We start from the raw sequence: 15,908 nt of genomic DNA, 5'->3' as shown, positions 1-15,908 counted from the left end.
GCCTACATGGTAATGTAGTGAAAAAAATATATTTTAGCAATGATTGAACTGAACTCTAAGGTCTTCAAATTTGGACTGAATGACAAAATAATGTTATGAAGCCGAACATAATTGAAACTTTATATTTAATTGTTACTCGGGATAACTTCGTAAAAAGTTGTTAGAAAATGACAGTCTCTTCTTTTCTCACCTTTTCCCTGCCCAATCATGATGGAATCCAGTATCAAAATATTCCAAAGTTTAATTTTTGATTAAAAAAAAAATTAACTTGGATGTAGAGATAGATAAATATATATTACGAATTATACGAATATTACGAATTATTATATATAAAAGACGAGTATTATTGTTGTTGATCTAGGTAATGGCGAAAAGAATATACAGATTATTAAAAAAACCATTCGATACTTATATAGTATTAGGGAGACCGGAAAGTAATGTCGCTTTCTTAAATTAAATTCAAACGAATAAATTTTTAACAAGTTTTTATTTTTAATCACAATCAAATATCGACATGCGCAGAAACGAGATTACTTTCCGGTCTCCCTAATACATATAAGATATATTATATCGAGTAAAAAAGTCTTAATAAACATAGCTCGTAAGATCAACCGTTTTTGAGATATAAACAATTCTGTATATTTTTATTATGATTGACTTATTACTAGCTTTTCGATTTACAGAAGGTGTTCTACATATCTTCTTTCCATTTTCATATACGCTTGGCATCTTCTTCTCACAGAATTGCAAACCCTTTCAAAAATTCTTCATCTCTATTGGATGATTTCATAAGCATTGCAGATTCGGTTTCGTAATTGTTCTAAGCTATTTATTGGCGAAGAATACTCTTTACTTTTCAAATATCTCCACAAGAAAAGTTTAAAGGTTTGAAATAGGGAGAGATCGAGACGACCACGTAACTGGTTTACGACATGCAATCCACTTTTAACCTGAGTCTGATTCGCAAAGACGTTGGTAAAGATTTTGAAACAACGCATGAGAGGGAACTTTTCGATTAGGAAACTTTTCCGTGTAAAGATAAGCGAAGTTTCTGACAACTAGCTAATCGCCGATGTAATTTTGGAAATTGATTAAGAATATTCAGAACGCGGTTTATAAATATTAAAAAAAATATTGCACACGATGATAGAAGCCAGTAAGTCAATTATGATATTAATATACAAAAATATTTATTTCTTAGAAATAGTTGCCTTTCGACCTATATATGTTTTTACTTTATTTATAGTGTGTTCTATGTACTGTATAAATATAGAATTTAATTAAATATAGAATTTTTTGAACACCTTGTATATTAGTAATGATTAAATTTTTTTTCGTAAAGGTGTCTAAATGCAATAGCCAAATATCGAATTGGACTCTAAAATGTCCAAACTGAGATTGACAGATAAAATGATACTGCAAAGCCGAAGTTGATTGAAATATTATTTATTTGTTACTCAGAATAATCAAAATAACAAAAAGTTGTTATAAAAAGAACGTCTCTCTTTCCTTTACCCCTTATTCCTCCCCATGCTGACTAAATCCACTAACAAAATATCCCGAAATTTAATCTTTGGTTTAAAAAAAAAAAAAAATAAATAAAAAAAATATTTGCCAACGTGTTATAATATTTTAGGATATAAGCTTTATTGATATTATGTAAAGATAGATACATATATATTATGGATTATAACATAAAAGACGAATATAACTGCTGTTGATCTAAACGATAATGGCGAAAAGAATATGTATTAGTAATGAATAAATTGCATAATAAGGTCGAAAAAGTATTTAAATGAAATAATCAAAGATCAAACTAAACTCTAAAGTGTCCACACTTGAACTGACTGACAAAATGAGATTACGAAGCTGAACTTGATTAGAACTTTGTGTTTATTTATTATTATAATCTCATAAAAAGTTGGTAGGTAATAACCATCCCTTCCTCTCTTCTTACCCCTTCCAGTTTTAATGGAATTTGGAAACAAAATGTTTCGAAGTTTAATTTTCGTTTAAAAAAAAAAAGAAAAGAAAATTGAAATATTTGCCATACGTGTTATGATATGCTCGGCTGTGAAGCTTTATTGACTTGAATGTGGATAGACCGACACATAACATGAATATGTTATGGCATATATATAAATACTGTGTTTTCCGGTCTGGGTCAAATGATTCAGCAGATACTTTCAATAACAAATATAAAGACAGAAACAATTCATTGAATGTCACCGTTAATATTATCGTACCTATAGTACGGTTACGATTTCGAACATTTTATATTATTTACTATAAATTAAAAGTATTTATTTCATATCACGTTGAACTGTTCATACAGAATTTCGTTCGTATATTTAAAATATTTATGACGACTGTAATAAATGTATATCTGTTTCTTTTCGATAAAAAATGTATGATTGAATTAAATTAATAAACTCGTTTATTATCATCACTATACAGTAAAACGTATTGAGTAGCAATTTAATTTGTAAATAATATATATATAAAGAAATAATTTAACGCTAAAATATAATATTATACATGTATGATTATATTCGTTCTATTTATTCTTGTTATACATTTTGATAAGATATTGAAACATAATGAAATAAAAATCTCTTTTTTTCTTTTTTTTTTTTTTTTCCTTTAATTTTACTTATGCCGTTTCATGATATTTTATCGTAAGCACTTTCATCTTTTTACTTTAAGAAATATATCGATATTTTTTTCTAGTTTAAGTATCATACTTTGAAACGTGAAGGAACGCCATTGACTTTAAGATTAAATTTCATGCTTTTAAAGTGCAATTGAGCACGAATAGAACACACTATTATTCTTGGCTCACATTACAAACTATCCATGCTCTTTATAAACCCACAAAGTTTCATTCAGATCTATGAGTTTGGGTTGCCGATGTTCCCTAGTGAAATACATCCCTGAGAAATCTGGATATTACATGATTAACTAAAAAAAGCAAAAACAAGAAAATAAAATAATAAAAAATTTATTGGCTATTCATAAAATACACATTTTATTTGCTCGTCATTTGGAAAAAAAAAAAAACCTTCAATTACAACCTTGATATCTTTATTTCCGTTAGATACTGCTAATTGATAAGATACAATTGACAGTATTTTTCACGTTAATGATAATTCACCATTATTTTCACATGAATTTATACAGATAACCGTGCCAGTATCATTCTAGCTTTTTTAAAATTCATTTCCAAGATAATACTATAGCTCACTTGTCTATGCATATAAAATTAATATTAACAGATGCATAGAATAATAGATTAATGGATGGACAATACGATGGATTCATAGAAAAATTTTATTTACAAATGGATAATTAAAAACAACATAATAATTCAGTATCGGAAAGAACATTTTTATACAGATTTGATTTATTTACAGAAAACCATTGATTAAAATTAAAAGAAAAATAGATTCAAAGTTTCACGAGATTCGTTTGAGTAATATCTGAATAATAAATTCTTTTTTTCTTTCTTCAATAATGTCGATCAAATAATTTAATTCAATTAGAAGTAAAGAATTTAATTGAATTATCACGGACAAGGGTTTGGAAATGATGTTAAAAAAACCCAGAATAATTTATTCAAACTTTGTTTATAGATAGAAAAAAATATATTGTTAATAAATAAAATGGTTATCTTCATTTGCAATAACATATTCGGCTGAAAGTGAAGTTTTAAAAATGTTTGTTAGAAAAAGTAAGTTCAAAAACTGACTCGACGTAAATTCAACAATAGCAAAAACAGCACGATAATTAATTCTCTATTGAAGTAAAAATTAATTAATTAATTAAAAATAAGCAAGAAGAAAAAAGTCATTAAACATTATATTGTATTACTTTATTCATAATTTATATATATAGTTATATAAGAATTTTTAATAAATATAATTTCAACTATTTTAGCGATTTTTATGTTTTCGTCAGAGCCTGATTTATTTAAAATCTTTAATATTATTTTTTATTTAAATGTTAAAAGATGAAATTGAAGTTATTTGTTATAAATTTATGTTCGCTTGAATGCCATTCACAATCAGTAAAAATGTACTGAATGTTACTCTTCACATGTACAAGTTATTGTCAAATACTCAAAATTTTATTTATTTATGCAGTAACTAATAGGGATTTCTAAATATTTTATATTATAAAGATTTGGATCGCGTTAACAGTACTAAGAAATAATTTGAGACAAGCAACGAAAAAGGTTGAAAAAAATTGTTATATAGGTGAATGGAGATTTAAAGATGATGTATTACTATCGAAATAAATCGCACTACGTATCAGAAATTCATTTAATTCTTTAGTTTTTGTCTTTTAATTAAAGATTAATCGCAATTAAATACGACACGAAATGCATGAACTAACGAAATACTAACCATAAAAATAAAAGAGAAACCACCTGTAAAATTTAATTGAATTTTTACTTTGATAAAATTTAATTTAAATTTACGTAACTTATTATCAACGATTAAACTTATTCCGCATTAATATGCATTTTTACATCAAAACAGTTATGTAGTAACCCAGGTTTTTTTTCTTTTATACAGTCACGTAAAATCGAATCAGAGATTATTTTCAAATTTTAAATCCAATTATATAATTATCTGCAATTTCAAGAAAGATTTTGAAAGATTTTGAAATCAATTTAATTACAAATTTGTACAGTTTTTTCTTTGTCTCTCTCTCTCTCTCTCTCTCTCTCTCTCTCTCTCTTTCTCTCTCTCTCTTTTACACTCTCTGATTTTTTACCTATGCAATACAATCAAAAAATAATAGTAAAGAAACGAGAGGAAAGATGAAAAAAAATAAAAAATGAATGTAAGACAAATACGATGAAACGTGTTCCATTAACCTTTGATTTCTCGGTGGAGTGAACGAACAATACCGACGTTTAAATCAAACATAAATCGTGAGACAGAGAATGTACGGAAGGATTTCGTAACGAAGGATAACACGATGCGACATTAGAATAGATTTATAAATTCGTTGAATAATTTATCAAAGGCCATCTTTTTATGTCTTCTCCTTCTCTCTCTTTTTCTTTGTCCCTTTCTCTGTGTTTAATGGCAACACCAAAGGGCGAGTACATCCGAATGGTTTGAGCCAACGCTGACGCCGAGGGACTGTTAGCTAAATCGAATCCAATCCGACTTTTTATCGTTCTTTTTCTTTTTCTTTCTCTTTTGCACATACACGCACACATACTCCTTTATCTTCTCGTCATGAATCGAGCACTGTTCGTTCTTCTTCGGTCATGAATCGTTAGGAGATGCCAGGCTTCTCTGATAATCTCAGATATTGGGAAAGAGCATTGACCTTCCATGTCGAAATACAAAAACTGAATCGACTCTCGAATCGACAATTTCCATTTATATTTACCTTCTAACGATAAGTAGATGCACGATTCGTTTGCGACTTTTCACAGTGTCTCGGAAAAAAAAAATTAAAACAAATAAATTAAGTGTCATTTAAAAAATATGGGAGCAGTGAGAATTATTATTATTGTATGTATCTGCATTTTTTTTTCCTTTTCTTTTCTTATCTTCTAAACGCGCGATTCTTAACGGTCCGTTAAACTTTGCAAAAACTTTTGATAAATATACCCAAGAAAGTAATAATTATGAGAGTTAAGATAAAGCATTCTTTAAAAAAATGGAGTAAAAGTTATTTTATTATCTTCCTGCAAAAGATTCTCATCAAATTAATAATTTCATTATTGACATATCAAATTGATACTTTTTTATTAAATTGATTAAAATGACATTAATTACTATTATTAAAAAAAAATCAATTCAACAAACGATGAAGTACTTTTAAAGCACTTTCATGAATATAAAAAAAAAGAAAAAAAAAAAAAAAAAAAAAATTGAAAGACGCATATGAAACTCAGGAAAAATCACAAAGAGAGAGAAATTGAAATAAAGTATAAAACAAAAAAAGAAAAGAAAAGAAGAAAGGAAGATATAATTTTTGTCCTGAATTCATCGAGATCAAAGATCTAGACGAGATTAAAGAGATTAAAGAGATAGACGATTCATCGAGAAAAAGAACTAGACTAGCGACTTTAGTTATATGTAAGAAGAGAGACAGAAAGAGAGAAAAAAGGAGTGAGTGAGTTAATGCGTGAAAGAGAGAGAGAGAGAGAGAGAGAGAGAGAGAGAGAGAGAGAGAGAGAGAGAGAGAGATTGAGAATACTACCCTGAGGTCGTACGAGCACGAAAGTGACTCCGATCAGATATTCGATTTGACTAACAGTCCCATAGCGCTTGTATTTTGAATTTACATGACTGATGTGATATACATTCAACCCACACAACGTGATATCCTTTTGAATTCTAACTCCCTTAGAGTGTTAGTTCATTCGAGCAGTCTCGAAACATACCATTAATGAAAAAGATTTAAGATTTTTGATCCTTCGATTCCGTGATATATCGTCACCGTTAACATCCCGTTCTGGTCTCGTAGCACCATCGAATTTCTGCTAGTCCTATTCTTCCAATTTATAAACAACAATTATCATTGCCGTTTTATATAATTAATTAATGTGATTACTTATTATGTGACTATTTTTTTCGATTGAGACATTTAAATGTCCCCTTAACAATACTTTCTTGAAAAGGAAATTTGAAACGAAAAAATTTTGAACGAGCGATCCAATAATATTATTTCTTTCTGATTCCGTGAACGTTTTCAAGGTTATATCAAGGTTATATCAAGGTTATATCAAGGTTATATCAAGAACAACTTCTTTGTTTAATTTAAACCTATAGCTTTTCCAATAGCATCATATTTTACGCGAAAAACGAACAAATTTTTGTGAAACATTTAAGAAATATTTCTTTATCTAATCTTTACTCTCTACGATATTTAACATTGTTTAAAGAAAAACAACATTGGTTTAGAATACGTCGTCTCCCCCTCTTTTACTACTATTATTACTATTACTATTATTACTATCACTATTATAAATATAATTATTACTATTACTATTATCAATATTATTGTCATGTCATGATCATAATTATAATACTGCTATTATCATTATCATAGTATTGTTATCATATTATTATTAATATTGTTGGTATACTATTATTATCATTATCCTATTATTATTATCATTATCATTGTCATATTATTATTATCATTATCATTGTCACATTATTATTACTACTGTCATTATTATTGCAACTACACATGATTGTAAAAATTGTAAAAATGCTAAACCTAAACACTCCTACCACGTTATCAAAACCCCTTACGTCCACATACATTATTCGTTTCTTACAGTCCCTTTTATGATCCTCAGCAGCTCTTTAATAAAACCCATTCTTTCCTCAGTTTTCCTTTTTTTGAGCATCTGTTCTGCACGGTACTCAAAAATCTACTGTTGGCCCTTAAAAGAACCTTCTCTTAGGACATTTATGGACTCACAATAAAATACACATTTCATCGATACAATTTCCTGAGTTATTTATCACATATAAAGGTGTACACGTATTTCGAACAGAATACATTACGTCAGATAAAAATGTAAAATACGCAATTAAAAAAAAAAAATTATTTTAATAAATATTAAAAAAAAAATGTTTGCATCATTCCAAATTCTCAATGTGTAACACACATTGCGCTATGCTACGATATCGTTCGCAGTAATGTCCGTTTTTCATTTAAGTACAATAAATGTAACATATACTTGAAATTAAGGGCCACATAAAAAAAAAAAATGTTTAGGACAAAAATTGTTTTTCTTTTTTTTTCTCACATAAAATAAGATGCTGTTATAAAAGTTATAGATCTACATTAAAAAAAATGTTGATCTTGAAATGATCCAGAAAATATTCGCCAAATCAGAAAGAAATAATGCTGTTACGTTCGTCCCTCCTTCTAAAAAAAAAAATCAATCAATTTTCTTTTTGAAAAAGCGTTGTTTTTAAAGATTTTTAGACATTTAAATTTAAAAGCAGCTCACTTTGTTATGTATCATAATTAGGGGTACATATATATTTATTATACGTTTATGTATACTATTATGATCTCGAATGCATACATCGACGGACAAATCTCGTAATTGCAATTTCGCGAAAGAAATGACTTTCTTCAAAATGGCTAGAACTCGATCTAAGAACATAAATAGACCAAAGATAGATTTATTAAAACCGAATTATCTCGTAGCCCGTTACTTACAAAAATGCTGTCTTTTATTTATCCTTCTCGAGAGAATGAAGAAGCAAGCTAGAGTGTGTGTGCATGTGTGTGTGCGTGTGTATGAGAGAAATAGAGAGAGAGAGACAGAGAAAGAAAGAGAAATAAAGTTCAAAACTAATCAATGAAGCAGAAATAATACATCGTCAGTGGGTTGTACGCGTCGTCTCATATTCTTCTCTTTCTCTTTTTGTTTCTTCCCTTGGCGAAACGAGATTCCCTTTGAGGGGCGGACCTTAGGGAATACCCGTTGGTTGGTTTGAACGTAGCAAGTGCCGGCTATATTTACGGAAAAGCGTGATGGCGTAAGAACTCTTATTCTTTTTCTCTTTCTTTTTCTCTCTCTCTCTCTCTCTCTCTCTCTCTCTCTCTATATATATATATATATATATATATATATATATATCTTTCTTTCTCTCTAAATAGAAAAGAAAAGAAAAAGGGGAAGGAGAAGACCATAGACAATAAACCTGTTTGACACTTCACAAAATGTTACTATTTCAGATCGACTATTCTATACGTTGAGAGAGATCCTTCTTTGCAAATATCTTTTTCTCTTGAAAGAGTTTAAATTATTTCCTTGAGAATTACACCTCTCTCTCTCTCTCTTTCTCTTTCTCTTTCTTCTTCTCTTTCTCTTTCTCTTTCTCTTTCTTTGTGTATATCAAATTCGAACGCTTTTTAATGGCAAAGCTAAAAAATAAACATTCGAGAACGCTTTTCGTTCATTCGTTCGATGGATCTTACACGATGAATGAAATTTCACGTAAATAAGTACATACATGACTAAAATTGCGCTACTTGCCAAATACGTTTCAAGTTCTTTTCCTATTTCTTTTCTCTATCTCTTTTCTTTTTTTTTTTCTTTTTCATATAAAAATAGGAAAAATAGATCTTTCCATTCGTTCAAAGAGAAGTGGCAGAATCAATACATTTCTCGAGGATTTTCTTTTTCTATCAGTCAAATTCGATAATCCGACTATTCGAATTTTTGTTTTAAAAAAAAATATTAAAAAAACCAGTTAAAGTTAACACCCGGCTTAAACAAGCCCGTCAAAGATACACGCGTGCAGAGAGAAACATGTACCGTCAAACACGGATATGCTGCCACCGGCGACAATAATAGTATTTTCCAATTCGATGCAAGATTTTACGGATCGTAGTGCTATTTACAATCGCCCGCGTCGAATTCCCGCGGTCTTTTTTCGAACTCGTTACACGCTAGTGCACGCACGTAAAGTGTTAGCTAAAAAAAAAGAAAAAAAAAATATGTACAAAAACAAAAAATGAATAAACGTTCATCCCGTAAAAAAAAAAAAAGGTATTTCGTGCGATTTCACTTCGTACGTTGGCTTTTGATTCGATACATCCTATATTTTCTTTTAACCACCAGAGAAAATTGATACCCGTCACATTCGAATTCATATCTTTCTATAAATATCTTCTATATCGAAAATAACGAATATTCGTGAGTATATAAACGATATTATTATTATTATTAAGTTTAATCAAATGAAATGTTATATTTAACAAATCAATTTACACTCGTTCCATTTATCGTTACTCGATATGATTTTATAAATAGTAGATTGAAATACAATTTATCAAATAAATATTCGAAGACTTTTATATTTATATTTAAACAAAATCTAAGTAAATATTTATTTATTTCTTTATCTTGGCTATGACTAAAATCTATACATTTTGTTTAAATTCGTTAGATTCTTCATACAACATAACCCATATTTCTATATACACTTAAATCATTCCCAGAACTTTGCCTAGTTTAACAAAAACTATTCGATTTGAAAAAAAAAAAAATATATGAATATTTCCCCGATCAAATAATCTACATATGTTATGGAGATAATTTCATTCTTTTTTGTCGACTTTTATCTCTTCTATATTATTTTAAATAAATAAATAAAAAAAATAAAAAAAAGTAAGAAAAAAAGAAAGAAAAAAAGAAAGAACGGAGAATAAAAAAAAGAAAAATAAAAAAAAGAAATTTGCTGGAGAAGGAAAGAGAGGAATAAATAAATAGTAAACCTTCCCCTCATCTCTCTCTCTCTCTCTCTCTCTCTCTCTCTCTCTCAGTTTCCGGGAAGGCCCGAAACGTGTTCAAAGAAAAAGGAATAAAATTGGAGAGAGGAAGGGTATAAGGGAGAAAAGGAAAAGAAAAAATAAGGAGAAATAGAGGACGCAGAAGTCACGTAGAGTCGCTTTGGTCCATCGACGATGACGGAGACTGTGCTGCAGCAGTCGTCGAGACATCGAATTATCGCAAAGTTTCCGACTGAGTCGGAATACGAATGAATCTCGTTTGAGGAAAATGCCATTTCTATATGTATACATACATACATACATACATACATACATACATATATATATATATATATATCTTTTTATATCTTTCTTTCGTTCTTTATGAAAGCAGAAGAGTATTAAAACCGCTGGATATCAGCCGATATCGAAAAAGCGTACGTGAATCGAAATAAGGACTTACATTCTCTCTCTCTCTCTCTCTCTCTCTCTCTCTTTCTCTCTCTTTCTCTCTTTCTTGAATCATCTCCTTGCCGATTTTATCAATGAAATTGCTTCTAATTTTCACACGATTTATTCAAAAATTCGCCAGAGTTCTTTTCAATTTATATTTTTTTACATTCTCGAGAGATTTTCTCAAATCGTCTTTCTCCCTTTCTTTTCCTACCTATTTTTCTCTTTCTTATGCTATCCTATCTGTCTGCTACTTCATCCGTCACAACATAAATCTACGTGATTTTTATGCGAACCCGACGGAAAGGCTGTTGCAGCACCCTTACCAGAAAGGAATACTCGCACGTACAGCAGAAAAAATATCGCCCCTGTATATTTTCCTCATCTTACTCATCTTTTTCCTCCTCCTCTCCTTTATTTTATATTCTCTTTCTTTATCCCTTTTTTCTTTCTCTTTTATTTTATTTTATTTTTTTTTTTTTTTTTTTTTACTTTCAACAAGAATCTTCTAGTCGAATTCAACGTATAAATTTATAATCTGTAATTTCGTGGATCTCGTTTAGTTCCATCGACAATGATCCATTACCGACGCATTTTAATAGATACATAACAATTCCAAAAATAAATCATAATAGATAGTAAATATATCGTAGGAAATTCATTTAACTATGAATATGCATATTACATTTATTTATTTATTTATTTATATATTATTAATTTAATTATTATATTATTTGTTTATATAGAAGAGAGAATTCAATGTTTAATAAATATATCGATCGTTTTGCTCATATAGTACATTCCATTTTAACCACATTGTAATGTTAACCTACGTTATTAACTTTATAATGTACAAGCTAATGATGTTGATCCTGATGATGCTGATACTAAATGAGAGTTTAGAGTAAAAATTTTGTAAGAACTTTACAGGTGTGAACTATCGATAAAACGAGAGAACAACGGGTGTACCGAGAATCGAGGGGAGAGAGAGAAAGAGAAAGAAAGAGAGAGAGAGAGAGAGAGAGAGAGAGAGAGAGAGAGAGAGAGAGAGAGAGAGAGAGAGAGAGAGAGAGATGGAAATAGAAAAAGGGATTAAGAGAGAGAAAGGAAGCTTCACGTAGGTGGGACGATTGGATTAATTTATCGTGCGTAACATCGCCCGGGGCTTCCTTCGTGAAAGAGGGGAGATTTTTTCTCCTGGTTCCTGTTATCTTCTCTCTCTCTCTCTCTCTCTCTCTCTCTCTCTCTCTCTCTCTCTCTCTCTCTCTCTATTTCTCTTTTTCTTCGTTGTACAGTTGACAGCATTCATCGTCGTTGTTCTGCCTATCTCTCTTTCTGTCTCTGACTCTTCCTCTTTCTCTCTCTCACTAATACCGTTACTCCCGTTTTGTTGTTGACGTTGTTCTTGTTCTTGTTACGGCGTTAACATGCGCGAAAAAGGTTGAAATACGGTTCAAGAAAAAAAAAAAAGAAAAACAAAAGAAAGAAAAAAGAAACGAAAAAAAAAGAAAGAATAGAATGAAATTCGACGAGATACGTAGACTAGGTGCTATTCGATTTATTCCTGACGTGTTGTATGCACGTTTCACGTTTTAGGAATTGCTTTCTAAAAAAGAATTTTGTAACAAATTATAATACAAATTCAGATATTAAAATGCGTACTGCACTCGATAATACATTACACTCATAGATGCTTTATTCTGAGCACCGTACATCGGATAAGTCGATAATTATAACCTAACATAGACATCTTCGATAGATCAAACTTTGATAAATTTGTTCTATCAAGATCGTTGTTCTTGATTCGTTCAGTAACGTGAATAACTTAAACTTTTAGCCTCCGAAAAATGTTGACGGCTCGAGTGTAATCTCGATTTATTAGATCGTAATACACCGGAATTCAGTAAACGATTAACATAAACGATAAGATTTCACGTACTCATAATTCTTCTTCTTCTTCTCTCTCTCTCTCTCTCTCTCTCTTTCTTTTTCTCTCTCTCTCTCTCTCTCTCTCTTTCTTTTTCTCTCTCTCTCTCTCTCTCTCTCTCTATTTTACCCTCTCCCGCATTCAAGAAATATGCGGAGAGTTTGAAATATCGTATCGACTACGCTCCCGGCAAATAAACGGAGGGATTCCAACGGAGAGTGGTATTTCTCTTGGGGAAAGTACGTCGTTTACAAGCAGAGTATATATTATCGTTGCCCTATCGCGAACGGATTAATTTTGGCGAGATTCAAATCCTCGGACTCGTCCGAAAGTAACTTCTGCGGAATTCTACGAATCTTAATAAACATAAAAATTCATTTGATGCAAGATAACGCAATGTGAAATTAAACAAGTGCATGTTATCTTTAGACGATTCAAATTGACGATGTACAATTTTATATATTTAATAGAATATATACGAATTTGTATGAAATTTGTATTGCACGTTATTGAACGTAGATATGTCATATACTTCCGATCATTTTTTTTCTTTTTGAAAAAAAAAGGAAAAAATAAATAAATAAATATAAATAAAAAATAAAAAGAAAGCCATTTAAAACAACGAAAATGATGATCGATTAATAAATAATATTCTTGACTAGTTTTATTCAAAATCACGGTTTACGATCGGTTAAACAGTATTCCAATGTTGAAAAATCATGCTTGAAAATTTAATATTACGTGCTCGGGGTCATTTATGGGATCGGCCAAGGGAACAGTTACTTTTTATTATTCCCCTTCCTCACCGATTCCTCCAGTGTGCCAAGCTCAAATATGTCGGAGACGAGAAGCATATCTCGATCTGCTTTCCATGCGTATCACCATTTACCGTAAAGACGTAAAGAATAGCGTTCCTTTTCTTTCTTTCCGGGCACGTTCGATCGGATGAGATTTCGAAACGCGTCGGTTGAATCGAAGTGATGCCAGACGTCCTCAAATTTTTATTCGCCTTTTTTTTTTTTTTTTACTTACCTATAACAGAAAGCAGAAAAGATCACGATTAGAATCAATAATGTCTATTGGTCGTATATATATAATTCAGAAAAATGTGATTACAATAATTTCCTAACGTGTACATTCAGGATATATGTATGTTAATATTTTTATAAAAAACATAAAAAAAAACTGCATCAACTAATATAATCGAAGATATAGGTTTTCATTAAAATAAAAGGGCATTTGCATTTTTCTGATATACCGATGCATAAAAGTGCGTAAAATTATTTGCATTATTATACATCGTTTGATACCATTTAACTTTCACCTATAATATTTTATTCTATTCTCAACTATTTAGGAAATATAGTCTGTTCCAATTATATAGAATACCTTGTTTATATATATATATATATATATATATATATATATATATATATATATATATATATACACATATATATCTTTGTACTAATAATTTGGAATATTTCATAAATATGAACATTAATCATCGACTCTATTTTAGGATTAAATTCGTCGGATGATTAATTAAAAATGTACTTTAATCCAAACAATTATTGCTTATACAAATTTCAATATTATATCCGAAAGAGCTATTTTAATAACAACGATCGATCGAAGACATAAATGTTCTAACTAATCGCTGTTCTCCAAATCAGAAGACTACGAAATAATGAAATACACGATATTTTGGTTCGTATGCAAAATAAATTATTAAAATGTTAAATAACATTTTATTCATTAATAAATTTTGTCTCATAATTAGAACAAAAATAAATTTTAATTCTTTTATATTATTCTTCTATAAATTTCGTAAATCTTTGTATGTATTTTTCCACATATTAGAATAATAATAAGTATATATATATTGTTTTAAATTTCTTTCTTCCTCTCTCTGTCTCTATTATGTTATTTAATAAATTTAATAAAGATGATATATATAGTCATAAAATAAGGGACCATCAGTGTAATCTACGTTTGATAGCTCTCATAAAAATTCATTCAAAAAATTAATTTAATTTACATAAAAAATTTAGAATAAAATACATATTATTGACTAGAAAAATTAGTTAAAAAATTACATTAATTAGATTCTATAAAATTTTTCTTTATAGGAGGAGAGAAATGTATAAAATAAGACAAATAAATCTTTCATATAAATTTGTAGTCTACATATCTTGTTCACCACTTACAATATATATATTTAATTTTAGATATCATACATATTCAACAATAAAAAAAATAAGAAAATTTATGAAGTACGATTTAAAGGGTCGAAAGATATTCGAAAAAATTTCCCTTAGGAAAATATCATAAAAAGTTTAATTAATCTATCACACGAGGAGATCTTCGATTAACGAGTCTCAATATATGAACTTTATTTCGTTTAAAAATAAAATACTATGAATAAAGACTGGGGCTTCCTGATAAATTAATGAATGGTAAACAGATAAATTGAAAATAACATTTTCCTACTAGATGTAGAAGTATGAAAGAATGATACCAATGATTTATTTATTTTTTAATTGCGAGAAAAAAGAAAAATTCGTGACTAATTAATCCATTCTCTCCAGTTAACGAATTAACAAAAGTGCCAAATATTTATCGAACGAACATAATCGATTAATATTTAATGGAACTTCGATCCAATTATACCAATGATTACTTTATAACGAAAGAAACATAATAAATATAAGATATATAATATATTTATCTCTACATATATATATATATATATATATATATATATATATATATTCAGTATTTATTACGGTTAAATCAGATAGTTCGTAACATAATCGACAATTAAATTGTTGTCATATGATCATGAAAAATAATATAGGCACAAAAGAAGAAGGAAAGAGGAATTCGACATACAATTCATGATGCTAATATTATATTTGATCTAGCGCTACCATTTCATCCTATTAACATGCCACTATAATTTACATCTTTGCATCTCTCTCATTGTCCGTTACCTCCTATTTTCACCCTCCAGACTCAACCTCCTCTAACCATCCAAACGATATACCACTTCTACTACTACCACCAATACTATCACCACTACCACACCCAATACCATCACCTTCAACCTGTTTTATCATTTACATCCCGCTCGATTCTAGTACTTGAATTGTAGTATCATGTTCGTTTAATATAGACTACAACTGTACGAGATATTGTGTGAATGAATTGAAAATATAATTAAATCGATTAAAGAGATATTTATCGAAAG

At 29.3% G+C, this 15,908-nt stretch overlaps 1 protein-coding gene across 7 annotated transcripts in view; it reads right to left on the bottom strand.

The window, feature by feature from the left end:
- Positions 1-15,908, bottom strand: part of PH4alphaEFB (prolyl 4-hydroxylase subunit alpha-1) — a 309,837-nt gene that overhangs the window by 121,996 nt on the left and 171,933 nt on the right. Inside the window, exon 2 of one of the 7 annotated variants that reach the window (XM_085661899.1) lies at positions 13,439-13,687. The exons of 5 other annotated variants lie outside the window; for them this stretch is intronic. In XM_085661899.1, coding sequence (XP_085518025.1) covers positions 13,439-13,509 — 71 coding nt within the window. In that variant the 5' untranslated portion in view covers positions 13,510-13,687. The remainder of the gene's footprint in view (positions 1-13,438; positions 13,688-15,908) is intronic. One more of the 7 variants, XM_085662074.1, reaches the window with a different exon arrangement.

This window comes from Vespa mandarinia, chromosome 1 (assembly GCF_050613455.1).
Source record: "Vespa mandarinia isolate Hongniang chromosome 1, ASM5061345v1, whole genome shotgun sequence".
Classification (NCBI taxonomy): domain Eukaryota; kingdom Metazoa; phylum Arthropoda; class Insecta; order Hymenoptera; family Vespidae; genus Vespa; species Vespa mandarinia.
The sequence above is the reverse complement of the archived record's forward strand: the minus strand, read 5'-3'. Positions and strand labels throughout refer to the sequence as shown.